The 23,565-nt window shown below is 41.1% G+C and overlaps 1 protein-coding gene across 1 annotated transcript in view; it reads right to left on the reverse strand.

Annotated features, from left to right (window-relative positions):
* Positions 1-228: 228 nt before the first annotated feature.
* Positions 229-23,565, reverse strand: part of LOC139474338 (5-cytosine rRNA methyltransferase NSUN4-like) — a 32,754-nt gene continuing 9,417 nt past the window's right edge. Inside the window, exons 2-6 of the mRNA XM_071257315.1 lie at positions 21,262-21,931; positions 18,068-18,199; positions 12,493-12,632; positions 5,580-5,704; positions 229-519 (exon numbers count right to left, since the gene is read on the reverse strand). Of these exons, the coding sequence (XP_071113416.1) occupies positions 243-519; positions 5,580-5,704; positions 12,493-12,632; positions 18,068-18,199; positions 21,262-21,931 (1,344 nt within the window). The 3' untranslated portion in view covers positions 229-242. The remainder of the gene's footprint in view (positions 520-5,579; positions 5,705-12,492; positions 12,633-18,067; positions 18,200-21,261; positions 21,932-23,565) is intronic.

The raw sequence follows: 23,565 nt of genomic DNA on the forward strand, positions 1-23,565 counted from the left end.
GTCCTTGTTTTATCCCCTTAACACTGAGTGCCAGGCAGGGTAACAACAAGTACCATCTTTTAACATCCTTTGGTATGATGAGGCCGGGGATTGAACCCCAGACTTTCCGCTCTCTGGGCAGACGCTCTTCCACCTTTTTAGCTTCATGTAATGTGAATAAAATTAGTACATTATAGCTTTGCAAATGTTGTGGAACAAAGAGAAATAGTACTTCAACACACTGTTTATTTGTGAGACTCAAGCTACTTGATTCGCATTATCTTGCTGAAGTACATAGGTCCAAAGTTGGCTGTTAAGCAAGGCAGCACCAACTGTCCATGCCGACAGTTACTGTAGAATCTGAATGTATTGCGAAACTTGGAGGCTATCCAACTGAGATCCTGAATAACAATGTCTATGTCTGTTTGTTGCCATATTTCCTCCACGACTGACTGTATGACTCCATCATTCTGTGCCGGGGACAGTGTGCAGGTGGAGTACACCACTGAACCGCCAGGTTTACAACACTTGATGCCAGCTCTGAAACACAACACGAACAGTTGGTGACTTCAACTACCTGCCCAAGTTTAGTCAACTTAGTGCTAAATATATCTGACAATTACTCTTTTAAATTGGGAAAATACTTGACTTGAATACAACATGGCTCTCCCTAAAACCGAGTGGTGTAAGGCACCATAGTTACTGGCAGAGTGTGTTGCATGTAGGCTGGAAGGCCAGGAACCCAGTATCATCCATGGTGTGGGGCAAGTGCCACCCCCAGCCCAGTAAGTTGATACACTGTGACATGACTGAAATACTGCTACATCACTAACCAAACATTCATTCATGTCTTTCTCATACTGTCATCACAGTACAAAAACATAACATTTTGTGAGTGAGGTGCTTTACATCCCTGGTACCCAATACCTCCCAGCCCTATGGCTGCTTCTACCCACGTCCAGGAACTGGTTCTAGGAAGCCTGCACACCCAGGGGTGACTGTGCCATATACGAGAACCAAAGTTCTGTTTGTCACGCCAGAATAGAGAAAACCCTTCTGTGTTTTCACAGCTTGTGTAAGTTAAGCTTGTCTCGCTGTTTAACCCATTGTATGCACAATATTCTACACTTTTAAAAGTTCGGCTTATGGCCTGGCCTGTTTGTTCAGCATCAGCTGTCTGTCATGAGTCGTGCGTTGTCTATAATAAACATAAGAAGTGACATGACCAAAGAAGCTGAAACTTCACATGTTTTTTTCCAACAATGGTTTTCAACATGGTTGTTCGATATTGTTTAAAATGTGATGAAATTTGGTATAGTCTAGAAGTTAATTTAAGGTACCAACATTTACTACAATATCTGAAAATCTATTGGACCTACTCCAGTCAAAGTTGGTATGAGATTATTAAACAGTCATACATAACTGGATATTACATTTAAAGACAATCGGTGCATGAATAAAAAATCTGTCTATTTACCTATCACTATATTTCATCAACAACCAGACCTGTTCGTCACGGGTGGAACGAGCATTCATTGTAACAGCCATCTGCATAATGTAACCCCTGCGTCACAGGGCCATATGACACAGTTGAACCAATCAACTCAACTCGAAAGGTTGCATGAGAATCACGCACGCACACATACGGTGTTAGCGTTTGGCATCTCAAGCAGTTATTTAATAATATTTATCCAATTATTTTTGCATTCTTTTTCAGGTCAGTGTTATTGACTTGAATGTATCATTCCTTGCCACATTATTATATTTCATGCATCATGTTATTAAGTGTAATATATCATACATAATTATTCATTTAGACAAATCATTGCTTTATGGTTTCGGAGAAAATATTTTAATATTTTCGTAGATGATTCGAGACTTTCGGGGCTGTTTCGGGTGAAAGAGAATCAAATTCTGAGCAAAGAATTGCACAAAGTGGACAATATCCGATTACGACATGTACTACAAAGCACAAACCTGAAATTCATAGAAGATTCCTGGAAATTCTTTGATAAACAAATTTTTTCTCACGAATCCCACGAACTGTTTGAGAATCAAATAAGATATATTTAAGATTCTTTAGAAATGATTAAGAATATGTACGAATATGTAAGAATTCATATCTGTTGTAATTTGGGCTATTACATGTCGTAGTGAAACAGGGGTATATGTATTGCACTATTCTTGGTCTCACGAAATGCCCTTGTCGTCAGATTCGGAGTCTGTGCTGTCACCTAAATGAACAACAACAGGCTGGACAGTATCTGGTCGGATACAGTCTTGTTTCCAATACTCTCCCTCAGCTTTGATAACATGTTGCCCAACGTACATCTGTAATTTCTCCCATCCCTTTCCAGACATTCTGCTTGACGTCAGCAAGCTTGAAGGTCTTATTTTGCCGCGCGACCATAGTTTAGTTCGATGGGATTCAAGTCACAATGGTAAGGAGGAAGTCTAAGCACTTCGTGACCGTGTTCTCTCAACATGTTGTCAATCAAATAAGAAAGCAGGGGTTTGTTCTGAAGAACTAGTTGGTAGTCAGTTATTTGGGCTTTCGTGGGCTAAGCAATGCGGTTGTTGTCCAACCACTGACATATCTCATATCCCTGTGATAGGGAGCATTGTCCATAACCACAAAGGGTTTATCAGGCAGTGCTAAGAGGAGCTGCTCCTCAACATACGCAGGGAAAACCTGACTATTCATCTCGGCATGGTAGTCTCTGCCATCTGTAGATCTGGATCTGAACACTAGATCACACCAAGGGAGGAGACCTCTGTGGGAGCCTGCATGGAGGACAATCAGGCGCTCCTCTTTACCAGGGGGGATCTTGCGCTGTCTCTCTGATATCTGGGTGAGACAATTGGTAAGCCGCTGTGTGGCAGGTGTTAACCCAGGTTGCGTCCAAATAGACAGGCTCATAACCTTCTTCTCGTTTCTTTTTAATAGTGAGCAAATAATTGATACGCAAACGAATGATATCTGGTCGTTCACACATTGCTCGTTTCGACCCTTTTGTCTTTTTGTACTGATATCCAAATTTGGAAAGGAGTTTACAAATGGTCCATTTGGAAATATCTAAGTCATGCTCTGTAAGGAGAATTTGTTTTAGTTTTCGTGTTGAAATAAATTCTCGTGTTAACCGCCGAATCACATCCCTAACAACTTTCTTATCAAAGGAATCTAACTTTAATTTCCTATCCTGTTTTGAGATGCCCCCTAAGGGATGTGCAGGGGGGCATGTGTTTTTATGAGAGTTCAAAATCTTAACTACGGTTTGTTTGGGAAGCTGTAACGCATGAATTGTTCTTTTCATGTACTTTGAAATGTCGAAGAATGGCAAATGTCTTTCACTTTCAGCCTTAAAGTATTCAAATATTTTAACAACAAAACCTTTCGCATCAGTGGAAAGATGCTTGCACTGAGACATCATGAAATCTAATGCTAACACCGTATTCGTGCGTGTGTGATTCCCGTGCAACCTTTCGAGTTGAGTTGATTGGTTCAACTGTGTCATATGGCCCTGTGACGCAGGGGTTACATTATGCAGATGGCTGTTACAATGAATGCTCGTTCCACCCGTGACGAACAGGTCTGGTTGTTGATGAAATATAGTGATAGGTAAATAGACAGTGTAAACTCCCTGATGCCACATCGACATATATGTACCCTCACTTCGAAGTTAAATAAAATTCAAAATACATGTACATCACGCACACTAAATCTAATAAACTAATAAGCAAAATTACTGAACGTGACCTCTGAAAATTAGGCACATTGTAAATCACGCCATTTTTGACACATTACTAAATCACCATTCACGGTGTGTTTAGAAATCTAAATATAGGATATTTACTCGAAGAATTGAATTTCAAAAGTAGCATATGAGGGATCACGGGTATCTTTTTTTTATCAAATCACTAATCATAATTCTGAATCGTCACCGATAAGTCTAGAATCATTTAGAATGTTTTGGAAAATATGCAAACACGAATGCCGAAGTGCACTTTCCGCCACATTGGATAGAGTTTACAAAATCACGTTGTATGCTGGTTATGAGGAGCTTATAAGATCACATATATTTCAAACTCAGCTGCGATACATGCATCCCTAATTCCTTATACATTTTAGAATCAAATGACAAATGATCTTCGTCACCAATGCAAAGTATCTAGATGAAATCAAGCAAAATAAATTATATATGGAAATGAACACTGTGCTCGGAAAACTGTACTTGTTGAAATGTAAACAAAGCAAAATTCAGATTTTACACTGTGTAGCATTTTCTCCAATTCATACGTCTAATATTGCATACATTTGTGCACGTGTTTGAGACTATTCATGGGAAGGGTATCGTAGCAAGAATTATGGAAAATAAAATTTATACATTACATTGATCAAGTAAATTCAAAAGAAATTGTAAAAGTTTCTGTCCTGAGTGATGCCATGACTTACAGAAAGTCACGCACGACGACGCATTTCTGACTAATACTCTTGGCTACACTGGAAAAACATAAAACAAATAACAGTACGCAGATTGTCAGAATGTTTCTGATTACTTAAATGACACATTTACGTACATACGATCCCTCAATCAACGAAAATCCTCCTCTGGAAATCCTGCGTACTGTTGTCAGTGAAAAAGCCATTTTGTAAAAGTCTGTCACCGGCAGTGATGTCATACAGAAGTAAACATTGTTGTACATATTTGGTCATTTCTTTGAGGTGAAAACTTTTAACATGGCATCAAGCATGTTCTTTGATTTTATCTAGTTTGCATTATCATCATCGCCTTGATAATCTACAGATTTGGTGGAAACCTTTTTGTGTAGGGTCACAATATTTTTGCGTAGTAAGAGTACATAGGATGACGTCACTCATGACCATGGTGTTATGTATCAATGCGCCACTGCGATCATGAGAATGGACAAAATGCATCGATTCGATGCTAAAGGTGGGATTTTAGGGTGTGTAAGAAACAGATTACTACACTCGTACCTGTCAGATACCTTTCATCTTACGACGAGTTGTAAGATAAATGGTATCTGACAGGCACGAGTGTAGTTATCTCTATGTCAGCGAGTCTGACCACCCGATACCGTTAGTCACCTCTTACGACAAGCCTAGTCGCCTTTTCAGCAAGCATTGGTTGCTCAAGACCTATTCTACCCCGGATCTTCACGATTCACACTGTAAACATGATCTCCTAAGAACACTAGACCAGTGAAGCTGAAACTGCTTGATCTTACAACTGGTGCCAGCCTATTTGTTCAAGAGGTTCAAATCCAAATTTCAATATGGTCACCACTGAAGCCTAATGAATAATCTATTTCTGGCCATTACTCAGTTATTTTGTTTTCAAAAAGTAATGAAACTTGGTACATGCCACAGCAGCCAATATGAAAAACATTATTAATATCCAGACCAGGTGATCGACAGTACCATGGCACTATTTGCTGGGGTTGGCAGAATCTATTAAACAATTGAACAAATCATCAATGCCCAAAATGTCTTGTGGGTCATTATTCAACACTACTTGACGATCTTAGAGTTTACTAATGATGTCCCTCTCCTAACAAGTAGTGAAGATAGAAATTCTCACATGAGCAAGTCTTTCTGTCTGCGTGGTAGCTCAAGTCTCTCACTGACTCTGGTGTGCTTGAACAGGTTATTCTTATCTTCCAACACAACATGGCGGTCAGTGTTACATGGAGCATCAACAAGCACCTGCAACGCAACATGGAGGTCAGTGTTACATGCAGCATCAACAAGTACCTGCAACACAACATGGCGGTCAGTGTTACATGCAGCATCAACAAGTATCTGTAACACAACATGGAGGTCAGTGTTACATGCAGCATCAACAAGTACCTGTAACACAACATGGAGGTCAGTATTACATGGAGCATCAACAAGCATCTGCAACACAACATGGCGGTCAGTGTTACATGCAGCATTAACAAGTACCTGTAACACAACATGGAGGTCAGTATTACATGGAGCATCAACAAGTACCTGTAACACAACATGGAGGTCAGTATTACATGGAGCATCAACAAGCACCTGCAACGCAACATGGAGGTCAGTGTTACATGCAGCATCAACAAGTACCTGTAACACAACATGGAGGTCAGTATTACATGGAGCATCAACAAGTACCTGTAACACAACATGGCGGTCAGTGTTACATGCAGCATCAACAAGCATCTGTAACACAACATGGCGGTCAGTGTTACATGCAGCATCAACAAGTACCTGTAACACAACATGGAGGTCAGTATTACATGGGGCATCAACAAGCATCTGTAACACAACATGGCGGTCAGTGTTACATGCAGCATCAACAAGTACCTGTAACACAACATGGCGGTCAGTATTACATGGAGCATCAACAAGTACCTGCAACACAACATGGCGGTCAGTGTTACATGCAGCATCAACAAGTACCTGTAACACAACATGGAGGTCAGTATTACATGGAGCATCAACAAGTACCTGTAACACAACATGGCGGTCAGTGTTACATGCAGCATCAACAAGTACCTGTAACACAACATGGAGGTCAGTATTACATGGAGCATCAACAAGTACCTGTAACACAACATGGAGGTCAGTATTACATGGAGCATCAACAAGTACCTGTAACACAACATGGAGGTCAGTGTTATATGGAGCATCAACAAATACCTGCAACACAACATGATGGTCAGTATTACATGCAGCATCAACAAATACCTGTAACACAACATGGCGGTCAGTGTTACATGGAGCATCAACAAGTACCTGTAACACAACATGGAGGTCAGTGTTACATGGAGCATGAACAATCTCCTGCATCACAACATGAAGGTCAGTGTTACATGGAGTATCAACAAGTACCTGTAACACAACATGGAGGTCAGTATTACATGGAGCATCAACAAATACCTGCAACACAACATGATGGTCAGTATTACATGCAGCATCAACAAATACCTGTAACACAACATGGCGGTCAGTGTTACATGGAGCATCAACAAGTACCTGTAACACAACATGGAGGTCAGTGTTACATGGAGCATGAACAATCTCCTGCATCACAACATGAAGGTCAGTGTTACATGCAGCATCAACAATCACCTGCAACACAACATGATGGTCAGTGTTACATGGAGCATCAACAAGTACCTGTAACACAACATGGAGGTCAGTATTACATGGAGCATGAACAATCTCCTGCATCACAACATGATGGTCAGTGTTACATGGAGCATCAACAAGTACCTGTAACACAACATGGAGGTCAGTATTACATGGAGCATGAACAATCACCTGCAACACAACATGATGGTCAGTGTTACATGGAGCATCAACAAGTACCTGCAACACAACATGGCGGTCAGTATTACATGGAGCATCAACAAGTACCTGTAACACAACATGGAGGTCAGTATTACATGGAGCATCAACAAGTACCTGTAACACAACATGGAGGTCAGTGTTACATGGAGCATCAACAAGCATCTGCAACACAACATGGAGGTCAGTATTACATGGAGCATCAACAAGCACCTGCAACAAAACATGGCGGTCAGTGTTACATTGAGCATCAACAAGTACCTGTAACACAACATGGCGGTCAGTGTTACATGGAGCATCAACAAGCATCTGTAACACAACATGGAGGTCAGTATTACATGGAGCATCAACAAGTACCTGTAACACAACATGGCGGTCAGTATTACATGGAGCATCAACAAGCATCTGCAACACAACATGGCGGTCAGTGTTACATGGAGCATCAACAAGTACCTGTAACACAACATGGCGGTCAGTGTTACATGGAGCATCAACAAGCATCTGTAACACAACATGGCGGTCAGTGTTACATGGAGCATCAACAAGCATCTGCAACACAACATGGAGGTCAGTATTACATGGAGCATCAACAAGCACCTGCAACACAACATGGCGGTCAGTGTTACATGGAGCATCAACAAGTACCTGTAACACAACATGGCGGTCAGTGTTACATGGAGCATCAACAAGCATCTGTAACACAACATGGCGGTCAGTGTTACATGCAGCATCAACAAGTACCTGCAACACAACATGATGGTCAGTGTTACATGGAGCATCAACAATCACCTGCAACACAACATGGAGGTCAGTATTACATGCAGCATCAACAAGTACCTGCAACACAACATGGCGGTCAGTGTTACATGGAGCATCAACAAGCATCTGCAACACAACATGGCGGTCAGTGTTACATGGAGCATCAACAAGCATCTGTAACACAACATGGAGGTCAGTGTTACATGGAGCATCAACAAGCATCTGTAACACAACATGGCGGTCAGTGTTACATGGAGCATCAACAAGCATCTGTAACACAACATGGCGGTCAGTGTTACATGCAGCATCAACAAGTACCTGTAACACAACATGGAGGTCAGTGTTACATGGAGCATCAACAATCACCTGTAACACAACATGGAGGTCAGTGTTACATGGAGCATCAACAAGCACCTGCAACACAACATGGAGGTCAGTGTTACATGGAGCATCAACAAGCACCTGCAACACAACATGGAGGTCAGTATTACATGGAGCATCAACAAGTACCTGCAACACAACATGGCGGTCAGTGTTACATGGAGCATCAACAAGCACCTGTAACACAACATGGCGGTCAGTGTTACATGCAGCATCAACAATCACATGCAACACAACATGATGGTCAGTGTTACATGGAGCATCAACAAGCACCTACAACACAACATGGCGGTCAGTGTTACAGACTGATGATCAGTGTAGCCCATGCGGCATGTGTACTTTTGTGTGTGGGGACTCTACGATGGCCGAGCTGTATCGGCTACTGCAGACTGATGATCAGTGTAGCCCATGCGGCATGTGTACTATTCTGTGTGGGGACTCTACGATGGCCGAGCTGTATCGGCTACTACAGACTGATGATCAGTGTAGCCCATGCGGCATGTGTACTATTCTGTGTGGGGACTGTACGGTGGCCGAGCTGTATCGGCTACTGCAGACTGATGATCAGTGTAGCCCATGCGGCATGTGTACTATTCTGTGTGGGGACTGTACAGTGGCCGAGCTGTATCGGCTACTGCAGACTGATGATCAGTGTAGCCCATGCGGCATGTGTACTATTCTGTGTGGGGACTCTACGATGGCCGAGCTGTATCGGCTACTACAGACTGATGATCAGTGTAGCCCATGCGGCATGTGTACTATTCTGTGTGGGGACTGTACGATGGCCGAGCTGTATCGACTACTGCAGACTGATGATCAGTGTAGCCCATGCAGCATGTTGTTTTTTTTTGTGTGGGGACTGTACGGTGGACGAGCTGTATCGGCTACTACAGACTGATGATCAGTGTAGCCCATGCGGCATGTGTACTATTCTGTGTGGGGACTGTACTATTCTGCGTGGGGACTGTACGGTGGCCGAGCTGTATCGGCTACTACAGACTGATGATCAGTGTAGCCCATGCGGCATGTGTACTATTCTGTGTGGGGACTGTACGGTGGCCGAGCTGTATCGGCTACTGCAGACTGATGATCAGTGTAGCCCATGCGGCATGTGTACTATTCTGTGTGGGGACTGTACGATGGCCGAGCTGTATCGGCTACTACAGACTGATGATCAGTGTAGCCCATGCAGCATGTGTACTATTGTGTGTGGGGACTGTACGATGGCCGAGCTGTATCGGCTACTGCAGACTGATGATCAGTGTAGCCCATGCGGCATGTGTACTATTGTGTGTGGGGACTGTACGGTGGCCGAGCTGTATCGGCTACTACAGACTGATGATCAGTGTAGCCCATGCGGCATGTGTACTATTCTGTGTGGGGACTGTACGATGGCCGAGCTGTATCGACTACTACAGACTGATGATCAGTGTAGCCCATGCGGCATGTGTACTATTCTGTGTGGGGACTGTACGGTGGCCGAGCTGTATCGGCTACTACAGACTGATGATCAGTGTAGCCCATGCGGCATGTGTACTATTCTGTGTGGGGACTGTACGGTGGCCGAGCTGTATCGGCTACTGCAGACTGATGATCAGTGTAGCCCATGCGGCATGTGTACTATTCTGTGTGGGGACTGTACGATGGCCGAGCTGTATGGACTACTACAGACTGATGATCAGTGTAGCCCATGCGGCATGTGTACTATTCTGTGTGGGGACTGTACGGTGGCCGAGCTGTATCGGCTACTGCAGACTGATGATCAGTGTAGCCCATGCGGCATGTGTACTATTCTGTGTGGGGACTGTACGGTGGCCGAGCTGTATCGGCTACTGCAGACTGATGATCAGTGTAGCCCATGCGGCATGTGTACTATTCTGTGTGGGGACTGTACAGTGGCCGAGCTGTATCGGCTACTGCAGACTGATGATCAGTGTAGCCCATGCGGCATGTGTACTATTCTGTGTGGGGACTGTACGGTGGCCGAGCTGTATCGGCTACTACAGACTGATGATCAGTGTAGCCCATGCGGCATGTGTACTATTCTGTGTGGGGACTGTACGATGGCCGAGCTGTATCGGCTACTACAGACTGATGATCAGTGTAGCCCATGCGGCATGTGTACTATTCTGTGTGGGGACTGTACGGTGGCCGAGCTGTATCGGCTACTACAGACTGATGATCAGTGTAGCCCATGCGGCATGTGTACTATTCTGTGTGGGGACTGTACGGTGGCCGAGCTGTATCGGCTACTACAGACTGATGATCAGTGTAGCCCGAGCGGCATGTGTACTATTCTGTGTGGGGACTGTACTATTCTGTGTGGGGACTGTACGATGGCCGAGCTGTATCGACTACTACAGACTGATGATCAGTGTAGCCCATGCGGCATGTGTACTATTGTGTGTGGGGACTGTACGATGGCCGAGCTGTATCGACTACTCCAGACTGATGATCAGTGTAGCCCATGCGGCATGTGTACTATTCTGTGTGGGGACTGTACGGTGGCCGAGCTGTATCGGCTACTGCAGACTGATGATCAGTGTAGCCCATGCGGCATGTGTACTATTCTGTGTGGGGACTCTACGATGGCCGAGCTGTATCGGCTACTACAGACTGATGATCAGTGTAGCCCATGCGGCATGTGTACTATTCTGTGTGGGGACTGTACTATTCTGTGTGGGGACTGTACGATGGCCGAGCTGTATCGGCTACTGCAAACTGTCGATCAGTGTAGCCTCTGCGGTTCGTATGTGGTGGCTTATCTGCTGGTTTAACCAGACGTTTGGAAGGTCTGTGCGGTAACATTGATGGACAAGTGAGTATCCCGTATGGCAGATCAGCGCTGGCAGATGAAGATGGACATGGCTCTGATAGGAACATTCCTCCATGCAGCCCATTGGCTGGAGGATTCTTCTGAGCCTGGTTAGAATCAAGTCTTTTCAGCAATGGAGCCAAAATACAAGAATTAATAATGAGGCCATCTCGGCCTTCTGTTGAACAAACAACTGCTCCAGCAAACTGATCTGCTGATAGGAATTCAGTTCATTAGGCGGTGGTGTAGATGACATGTCAGATTGAGACATTATATCGTCAACTTTTTCTTGTCTGTGTCCTACCTCCTTGCCTTCGTGAGAGACACCGGTGAGTTTCATAAAAGGCTTTCTGTACAGGTAACTCCAGCACTTTCAACAGGCTGTATGAGGGTCGCTTGTAAACGTAAGGCAGCCCTCTTATGACATGCTAAAGGAGAAGATGATGCCATCTTTGAAGAGTTACAGGATCAAAAAGTATTGTTAAAATTTATATGGCACCAAAAATATTTGTTTGACATTAAATCTGGCAAGTTCTTTTACTCTTATGTTGTTTTTACTTAGCCAGCCTTGACAAACAAGATAGACTGAGTAGTCCCCCAAAAATCCCTAAATAATGATACTTAATCAGAGCTCCAGATAAGCTTTTGGTGTTGTGGGTATTTTACCCATGCATTTTAAAATCATTGGGTATCAGTAATTCTATCTGCGTATTCAAATTTCTGTTACCCACTAGTTTTTACACATGTGGGTAATTAAGTTAAATATTTAAAAACACTATTCATCTAGTCCCTGCAAACTGGTGTCGTGTGGGTTCGAGAGCTTAATAGGACTCAAAAATACTACGATACTTCCACAAGAAAGTGTGATGGCAAATGATCATGATGTGACTGTCATCGTGGAGTTTGGCAAGGTTGACGGAATGCCCGTTTATAATTTCAAAATAAGTTGCTGATTTGCTAATCGAATACGCAGGGTTACTTCACAATATTTTGATGATACGCACACGTTTTATTTTTGTATCATATCTGTAATGTTCGTTGCGTATTTGATACGGTTGGATTATATTTTACTGCGTATTTCTGCATTTCTGATGCGTATTTCTGCTTAATACTGCTTAATTCCATATAATAAGTGTTCCTACGACACACGGTACCATTCATCAATATTGTTACAATTGGCAAAGGAGGGAAGCAAAAACAAAATAACATGATCTCATTTCACCTTGGAATAAAGACTGTCCTGCATCTGTCTGCCATCCCTTTGTAGCATGTCGATGTTGGCATGGTGGGGGTAGTACCACCGCAACATGTCCTTCAGTCTTCTCAGACGTGCGGCTGATGCATCATTACATGTCATATAGTCTGTAACAAAGGGTAAGCAGCTGATACATCATTACATGTCATATAGTCTGTAACAAAGGGTAAGCAGCTGATGCATCATTACATGTCATATAGTCTGTAACATAGGGTAAGCAGCTGCTGCATCATTACATGTCATACAGTCTGTAACAAAGGGTAAGCAGCTGATACATCATTACATGTCATATAGTCTGTAACAAAGGGTAAGAAGCTGCTGCATCATTACATGTCATATAGTCTGTAACAAAGGGTAAGCAGCTGATACATCATTACATGTCATACAGTCTGTAACAAAGTAAGCAGCTGATACATCATTACATGTCATACAGTCTGTAACAAAGGGTAAGCAGCTGATGCATCATTACATGTCATATAGTCTGTAACAAAGGGTAAGCAGCTGCTGCATCATTACATGTCATATAGTCTGTAACAAAGGGTAAGCAGCTGATACATCATTACATGTCATATAGTCTGTAACAAAGGGTAAGCAGCTGATGCATCATTACATGTCATATAGTCTGTAACAAAGGGTAAGCAGCTGATACATCATTACATGTCATATAGTCTGTAACAAAGGGTAAGAAGCTGCTGCATCATTACATGTCATATAGTCTGTAACAAAGGGTAAGAAGCTGTTGCATCTTTACATGTCATATAGTCTGTAACAAAGGGTAAGCAGCTGATACATCATTACATGTCATATAGTCTGTAACAAAGGGTAAGCAGCTGATGCATCATTACATGTCATATAGTCTGTAACAGGGTAAGAAGCTGCTGCATCATTACATGTCATATAGTCTGCAACAAAGGGTAAGCAGCTGATACATCATTACATGTCATATAGTCTGTAACAAAGGGTAAGCAGCTGATACATCATTACATGTCATATAGTCTGTAACAAAGGGTAAGCAGCTGATACATCATTACATGTCATATAGTCTGTAACAAAGGGTAGGCAGTCAGTTTGTAAATGCATCATACTTAATCACTTGTAAAATGCATCATATTTGAATGAAGGTGAGTGAATATTGATTTATACTGTCATCAGCAATAATATAGTGTATGGCCATGATCATCTGTACATAATTGAGCCCAGGTAAGAAAAAAGTGTGTTATATCAACCTATCACCTTGCTCTGGCATCAGGTTACATGTCGCCCTGTTGTATTACTGGTTTATCAACCTATCACCTTGCTCTGGCATCAGGTTACATGTGGCTCTGTTGTATTACTGGTTTATCAACCTATCACCTTGCTCTGGCATCAGGTTACATGTGGCCCTGTTGTATTACTGGTTTATCAACCTATCACCTTGCTCTGGCATCAGGTTACATGTGGCTCTGTTGTATTACTGGTTTATCAACCTATCACCTTGCTCTGGCATCAGGTTACATGTCGCCCTGTTGTATTACTGGTTTATCAACCTATCACCTTGCTCTGGCATCAGGTTACATGTGGCCCTGTTGTATTACTGGTATATCAACCTATCACCTTGCTCTGGCATCAGGTTACATGTGGCCCTGTTGTATTACTGGTATATCAACCTATCACCTTGCTCTGTCATTAGGTCACATTTGGCTTTGAGAATATTCTGATGGAACAAATTAAAGAAATCAAAATTCACAAAAAGTAATAATTAATAGCAAGATGAATTGTGCACAAGCAATGTTTCCGTTAGCTTTTTTGACTGGCTGACTAAAAATATACTGGTCCTTATCATTTTCGGACGGTCCCCCGTGTTACTGTGTAAAGACATACCTTTGGATCAGAGTTTTCTCTTTTTATTTCTGAACTGTTGATTTGCTGCAGGAAGGTGTTTTTCACCAGAATGCATGTTCAAGATCATAAATTGTTTGATCTTCGCTGGCAAAGTCGGTTACGACTTGCCGTATGTATGCGGTTTTGTAGACTGAAGCCCTGTTAGGCTGTTATGCTGCTGACAGGTATCGTCATGGCTACAGCTGTGAAAACATCAAAATCAGGATAAATATCCTCATAAGCAGCCATGATAACTCAACAATTCTGTTGAACTGTAGTTTTGTAGCTGGCAAATCACGGTTGGCCCGGTTGCCATCTATGATATAAGTGACGTCGTTATTTATTGGACCAATCAAAGGACTGAAATGGGTAATCAGCTGATTTAGGGAATCCCTTCCATAGTTATTCAATTCTTCACGTGAATCTGGGAAGTGAGATGGGTTCAGGACTTTGTCAAGACAAGTAAGGGTAGACTGACTGTCTTCAGGAAATCTGGCATGTAATGTACTGCACAATTCATCAATGAAGCCTGCACATGAATTTTGAAAAGTGTGCACCGAACGTGCATCTGCATATGTAACTTTCACACCACGAAACACGCCATTTGTGATGCTGTCAATAAACGATTGCTCATTTTCTCCTGGTGTTTTTAGCAATCTTTGCAATGAGTCGCAGGTTGAGTTCAAAATTGGCATTATCATGCAGAGATTGAGATTGCCTTTCTGAAATATTGTGTATTTCATCTGTTTCATTTTTGATGAGCCTATCTATTTAGATAAACATATGTCTTAGATTGTGGAAGTAAGTTTCATTGAGAAAATATCATGAAACATGAAAACTAGCATTATTTGCATATTTATTCTTTGTTCACATTGGATCACACTCCGGGGCAGTGGTGACTTAGCATCGCTCCACTGCCACAGGCTAATTTACATATCACGTCACCGGACTTTTCTCTTGTTTGTAAACCAATGCGCTTTTTCAGAAATCAGAAAAGAACAGACTGTGGCAAGTATTTGGGGGTGCTTAACATATTGTTTTGCATAATTATATACATACTACAACTGCGACAGTGAGTTGCATGACAATACATATGATATTTACACATTAAAGTGACCGCATCGCAATAGCTCTCCGTAGGTTTTGATGACAGCACATGGAGCCCAAAAATAATTTGTCATGCACCTTTCGCATTTGTGGTAGCATATCTAGATCTGTATTATTTTATAAAACAATATCTAAAGCTCACCAAATGCTTGCATTAGGCCAGTCTGTTCTGTTTTCAGAATAAGCGCGTTTGTTGACAAACACTAAGGGTGAAACGATACACCGATATTCCGATGCATCGCGATACTTGACCCACAATACGATATACGATAAACGTAGGCCCATTTATCGATACGCCACGATATGGAACGCAAATCTCAAGTACAGCGTTTTCTCACTATTGTGCCTTTCAATAAACCGCTAACTTGGTTATAGCGCGCGGTAACGCATGGCTCCCAAAAATGTACTTACATTTGTAATGAGCTCAGGTTTTACACCGACAGATGTTTTTCCCCATCTCAAAAAACATTACCAGCTGATCCCCGCAAGCACATAACAATGGAAATACCTGTCAGCAAATCCGAACTGAAGTACGCAATTCAATACCATTATCATACTATCTTGTTATTAAAACGTTTTCATTGTATATCTGGATTTGTGTTTGTAATATATTTTAATAGTTTTTTTCAAAATTTCATTTAATATTGTTTTCATTAAGTTATGTGAAATCGTGTGTGAAGAGATACAGCAACCACGGTCAGATTACCACTTTTGACGTATTGAAACGAACTTTAGTTGCTAGAGAATGGATACATATATTAAAAATGCCATACTTTGACTCGTTAAAAGTCATATTTGTGGCAATTTGGCTAATATATGTCAACATAACGTTTTCGCAATCGAAATACATGTAGCACGGGAAGTCCCTAGGGTGACTGGTCAAACTGTTCCATGCGTAAAAACATCCTGCAACAGCAATCACCAGTACCAAAATGCTACACTTGTGGTTCTTATAATTTTAAATATATATATAGTAAAAGCTGCAACTAAGGTAACACGATATTGGAATATATTATTCCCGGTAAAACAATAATTTCAGATACAATTTCATCGACCATTGCATCAAAATTCTTTGACGTTGTATAACTGGTGGAGCACATTAATTAGTTTCTGGTGTTTGAAGTTTGAATTGTTTTTAAGGAAAGTTAGAGAAAGTTCCACTTTGAAGCTGAACAACTTCAGTCTTGTTATAGTAAAATAATTTTGACTGTTCCAAAATCATGAAAGGTTCAATCTTGACATGCTTTAAGTCTTGTTTTTTTATCATTGCGAATCGAGATATGTATCGTATCGTGACCAGAATATCGAGATGCGTATATCTTATCGTGACCTTCCTGTATCGTTGCAGCCCTAACAAACACGCGAAAAGTTCAGTCATGTGATAGTGATATGCAAATTAGCCAATGGCAATGGTGCAATGCGAAGTCATCACTGCGCATGTGTGTGCACATGGTTCTGAACTCATTCGGAAAATATCAATTAAATCCGTTACTTGATAACTATAGCTTTGTTGTGTCTAGATACCAAAGATATAAAGATGCAATCTGAATGAAACGGGATTTCCTTTCTGTGTCGAAGAGAAACACAGACTAATTTTAGAGTTGAGCGAACAAAGTTTTAACACCTTGTTGCAGACAGAGACTAAGTTGAAGTTATTTTTTTCTAACATTCTTTCTACCGGACACTGGGACCATCACACTAAACATTTACCAGTCTTTGCCATTTTTTACTGACCAAAAGCCGGCATATACCGGAGAACGGAAACACTGACAAGAACTCTAATTTGTATGTGAGAGTGTGGCTGTATGGAATGCCATGGTAAGGAACATGTAGAACTGACATCACCATCTGTACATGATTGAGTCATCAAATTCAATGTCTTGAACACTTCAATCACTCAGATACCCTACTGACATTTTATCAGTTTATCATGTTTAACGTAAACCAAAATCATATTCTCCCCACATACATATCAAATATACAGTGCGAAAAAATATTATTTTAAACCACCAACAGCAATATTCCAGCCATATGATGGTACCCTATATAGCGTCAAGGACGGAACAGATGCAGCTGTTTGACTGGCATTCTAGTTGGTGAGTTGGTGAAATGGTGAGTTGGTGAGTAACTATGAAAATGTAAAAACTTTAAGGATAACAACCAGAAGTTGTTATCCATTAAGTGGTACGTTTCTTAGGGAATAGATATATCCATCATGGTTGGAAATTAGGGATGAAAGTCAACATGGTCAAGAGGTCAATTCATAACCAAGGTTTTTTTTTCTGTGGATATTAAACAAACTGTATGTGGTACTACCACCTGACCGCCTGTAATTTTTACTTGTGTGGGTCAATTGGAAAAAAAGTGTTATTTTGACCTTATTTTATATTAGCTTTACATCTGATGCACTGACGACAAAGTATTCCGGGTTTTGAAGCCCTCTGTTGTCGGTGAAATACAAGTCATGTTTACTGGCTCTATCATGCCTATTCACATTCAATCAAAAGGCAACATAGAGCACTCACACTAACTTTCTGAACTTCTTTTTATTATTAACAAAAATTATGTTACTGACCTGCAGACACCAACTGAAGCATTGCAAGAGTCTTTCCCCCGGGTGCTGCACAAAGGTCGAGGACAGAGTCGTGTGATTGGAGGTCAAGGGCAATCACAGGTAAAATTGATGATGCATCAAGTAGATAGTAACCTGAAGAAAATACAAACACTTATTCCTTATTCATTGAAACGTAAATTGTTCTTTTCATAAGATACCAAACATATCATGTGACATTGACCTTGGCTTGATCAACTATCGATCTGACACACTACACATGCACTGGGGTTCATGTTTGTCAAAACCCCAGGGTAGGCCTATATAGGAGGTATGTCAGGTATATTCAGGTGAACAACCGAGGGGTGACTGGGAAGTTTTCAGCCTTACAGGGAAAGAATTGACTTGCTGACAAAGATGATTTTATTTTTCAACATAGTCTCACATTAGTTTCACATTAATCTACTTTTGCTGACAATGTTGCAGGATTTTATCCCAGTTTCGAAGAAGTCCCTAGTTGTCTTGACTGTGCAAAAAGTTTTCCAAAGTTGCTATGACGTCATTGTTCGAGCAGAAATTGGTTGTAGCAAGAGCTTTCTTCATGTTTGGGATCAAATGGAAGTCTGATCAGTTATTCGCCGGTTGGTTATCACCATATTGTGTATTCTCTGGATAATTTCTGGTGTTGCTGACATGATGGGCCTTCCAGGAAGGGGAATCGTCTTCATGGCTCTGTGTGTCACTCTTAATCTCTGCTGCTCACCTCCTTACGGTAGTATAGAAAGGGGCATCCTTCCATAGTGTTGTACTCATATCTTCATGGATGGCTTTTGGTGCTGCACCATTTTGTTGCAAGTACTTGATCACTTTTTTTTAAGGTTGTTGATTTTCCAAAGGTCATGGATCCCTGCTTATTGTGCTGACTTGTCGCAGCGAAACAATTTCCTCACGTCATTTGTGGGTATACCTCTAGGACATCATGTTATGTCCACAACCAAAGATTTACCATTTGTGGATTTACCTCTATGACATCATGTTATGTCCACAACCAAAGATTTACCTTTTGTGGATATACCTCTATGACATCATGTTATGTCCACAACCAAAGATTTACCATTTGTGGATATACCTCTAGGACATCATGTTATGTCCACAACCAAAGATTTACCATTTGTGGATATACCTCTAGGACATCATGTTATTTCCACAACCAAAGATTTACCTTTTGTGGATATACCTCTATGACATCATGTTATGTCCACAACCAAAGATTTACCATTTGTTGATATACCTCTATGACATCATGTTATGTCCACAACCAAAGATTTACCATTTGTGGATATACCTCTAGGACATCATGTTATGTCCACAACCAAAGATTTACCATTTGTGGATATACCTCTAGGACATCATGTTATGTCCACAACCAAAGATTTACCATTTGTGGATATACCTCTAGGACATCATGTTATGTCCATAACCAAAGATTTACCATTTGTGGATATACCTCTAGGACATCATGTTATGTCCACAACCAAAGATTTACCTTTTGTGGATATACCTCTATGACATCATGTTATGTCCACAACCAAAGATTTACCATTTGTTGATATACCTCTATGACATCATGTTATGTCCACAACCAAAGATTTACCATTTGTGGATATACCTCTAGGATATCATGTTATGTCCACAACCAAAGATTTACCATTTGTGGATATACCTATATGACATCATGTTATGTCCACAACCAAAGATTTACCATATGTGGGTGAACTAGGAGCAGCTCACATCAAGGATTCATCAAAAAAAGGACTTCATCATGTCCAGTGAAACATTCCTTACACACCATAGTGGAAAACATGATGTTGGGGAGACTGATGACATAATGATGACATCACTAATAAAGATCAGTTTGCTTTGTGATCAATTAAACATAAATGTCGTTTGATTTTTTAAAATCATTTTAAAAGTGTATAAACAAACTATCTCCATCTTCCATAGCATGAATTAAATAAGCCAAGTTCTGTCATTGTAGTTAGTTTGCCTGAAGTGATGCCTTGTTTGAAAGAGCAACTCATTTGGTTTAGTAGGTCTACGCTAGCATGTGAAACTAAGTTCTAACTAGTGATACACAACTTCCAGGTACTACTGGACCTACTTCTGTGATGATCATGATGATAGATTTACACAGAACATGTTCAATGTCTTCAAGCTGTCACCTGTGAAATTCTATACATATATCAATACATTTATTGTTTCCATGATACCAGCTTTCATTGCCCTAATCATGTTATATGCTGTATTGGTGGAGCAGGTTGCTGTTCTAGATGTTGTAATGTCAACATGCATCGTGTGGTGCGACACAGACATTTAAAACAATAACTTTATCGGTACTTAAAACGTGGTAAATTACCACTGGACAACATTCCCCAATGGTGCCAATTGTTGGCACATCAGAGGACTGTTTCACTAGTAGGGGTATAAATGTATGTGTCCCGTGTTTCGTTTGTATTAACCAATAGTTTGAACAGTTTCAAGTGTAGCTTCAGTTGGATATTGTAGTCATTTATATTAGAATGTTTAGCCTGATGGATGCTTCAACCAAACTATAGTTCTGTTGCAACTTTAGAACAAGTGCGGGTGTTAAGGCTGAGTTTCATGCCAAACTGTCACCAGTCCCATATCATGCATGTTGACCCATACTAGGATTGCAGGCCTGTGAAGACGCCGGGGCAGAATAGGTCTTCAACAAGCGATACTTGCCGTAAAAGGTGACTATGCTTGTCGTTAAAGGCGACTAACGGGATCGGGTGGTCAGGCTCGCTGACTTGGTTGATACATGTCATCAATCCCAATTGCGTGGATCGATGCTCATGATATTAATCACTGAATTGTCTGGTCCAGACTCGATTATTTACAGACCGCCGTCATATAGCTGGAATATTGCTGAGTGCGGCGTTATACAACAAACCAACCAACCAACTACTAGGATTGCAATGAATATCAAAAGTAAGGCCAAATTTAACAAAAACAGCAAACACATCTCCAGTTACACCCAAATGATAAAGATTGTACATGGTTCACTTAGCGGAACAATCAGGGCAATTACCAGTCCTGTGACTAGCAAAGTACCTGTTCTGGGAATCATGTTGGGGCAAGTTACAAAAAAGAGGAAAGCCAAAAGCTATAGACAAACAAACAGTATGCACACTCACCCATCAGGTTTGTAGAATCGAGCTTGGGTGCTGGGAACGCTGACACATCACCTTTGTTGAAGGCATAAACTCTTAACTCTTGAGGTAAAGCAGTTGGTGTTGGAGTGACCGTGCTCACTTGGATGTCTCTTGGCTCAAACATGCTCTGCTGCACCTCGGCCATCTTCAGGACTTCTTTCTCTGAATACACTTTATCCACAGGCATAAACTCACTTAAATTTGTGTCAGGATTCAATGACAAAGGGTCAATGAGGTCATCTTCTGTATGTTTCAACTCCCTGCTAGATATATCACATTCTGATGTTTGAAAAGACGATGTTTCAAAAATGGCTTTTGTTGCATCACGATCCTGGAGATTCCAGTGTTCATCTTCAAGAACTGGTTCCCTCCAAGAACCCTGAAATTCATCAGTTTCTGGCTTGTTTGTCTGGCTCAGTTTGTTCACTCCTGTATGGTGGGCAGTGTTTATGATGTTTCTTGCCCCCAGGCCTGCCAGGCTGCTGCACGACTTCTCATGGTCAGAATAGTTGTTGACAAGGGCACAGTACTTCTGCTGAGACAACAGTGCCACCCTAATAGAGGGCCACATCTCTCCATACATTGGCTTGTAAAAGGTGTCAAAGTGTTCCAAAGCCAAAGAAGTGTGTGCTTTTTCTTTCAGTTTTGTTGCCTGTGGAAAACATGGTAAGCAATAATTTGTGCATCTAATTTCTATTAATATCTCAAACAATCTGTGTCATTTAGAGATTGTCGTAATCCACATGATGAGTGTCAACAATGCACAGAAAGTACTGTTGTCTAATATTCTCATTCATCAAGGATCATTAATCGACCATCAATTGCTTTTCCAGTTCAATAATCTATCTTGAAATGTTAACAAATACCATGGTTGGTTGTAAAGGTCAAACTGTTACTGGGAAGTAATTAACTAAAAAACATTGGGATCACAAGAATTATTTACAGACTTGCATATCACTTACATCTTGACTACACACAGTACTGCAGTGACCTCATCCTAAATCAAATCAGTTACGCACTGTTTACCAGATATGAAGAACTGTTCAATAAATGGACTTCAGAAAAATAAAGACATTCACAATTTAATAAATTTAATACTGTGTATACAATGCACACCCGCTACATCGCCAGACATGTCTCCAGCATGTGTGTAGAGAGCACATCATTCCATTTCTGTACACACGCAGGCTTTGATTGGTTCTAAACCTGTTTAAGGAATAATTCTCTATAACCAGTACACACGTCCCTATGGCATAACAGGCCATGGTTGATGTCAGTCAATACTTTACAAACATGATTAATGATACGATAAAAAAATTGACATCAAATAGAACTTCAAACAGCTATGGAGATTTCATTTAGATTTTACTACTAAATTGGTATTACGAGATTTTACAACTGTAAACATTGTAAGACATAAAAGAATGTTTTCATTAGACCAAGGCTATCCAGTAGAGCACCTTCCCATGATACTGTGCAGCAAAACATAAATCTAAACGGCACATGAAGACAGCTTGAACAAAGCATAGACTCGTATGGAGATTAGCATCAAAAGTCAATGTTTTCAATGTTCCACTTCATCTTGGAAACAGGTAACAACACCGACAGCTGGCATGTTCAAAGGAGCACTCGGCTCTGGCTTCTGCCCAGCTGGCACAGAGTGCCTGGAGTCAACAGCAGAGTCAACTGCATGAGCATGACAAGAGACTGGGTGACATACCGTCTGTAAAGACAGCAGACATAGATTAAGGCAATGTCTACACGCATTCCTCAACACTGATTAGTTAGTGCATGATCTATGGAGATGTTGATATTACGAAGAGCTAATGTTGATTCATTTCTTCAACATAAGCAGACAAAAGAAACGCTGGAGGCTCATCGGATGTCATTAGTTGAAAATACCTCTGATATTTACAGTTTGATAAAAAACAAGAGTCATAAAGACATGACATATCCTCCTGGTCTGGTGCAATTCGGAAATGGAGTTTGGCTACTTATACCACACTTTTGGTTCATTGCCATTGGATACCTTCAGTTGAGTGAAGAAAAAAATAATGCGGTTCAATATTTTTCAAAATCCCAAATCATCAAAAGGCACCAGTTCACCACTAGACTGATCTGTATAGCAAGTTTCATCTGGAAATATCTAACAGTTTTGAAGAGCTGCTCAAGAAACCAGTGCCACCCTCATTTTCAGTTTTAGTCCAACTTGTCGTCATGAAAAAATAAATCTGTTAGGGTCATATACGGATAGAGATGTAAATATCAAAGGTCAAGTAGGGACTA

This window comes from Haliotis cracherodii, unplaced genomic scaffold (genome assembly GCF_022045235.1).
Source record: "Haliotis cracherodii isolate W230 unplaced genomic scaffold, xgHalCrac1.p SCAF_3, whole genome shotgun sequence".
Classification (NCBI taxonomy): domain Eukaryota; kingdom Metazoa; phylum Mollusca; class Gastropoda; order Lepetellida; family Haliotidae; genus Haliotis; species Haliotis cracherodii.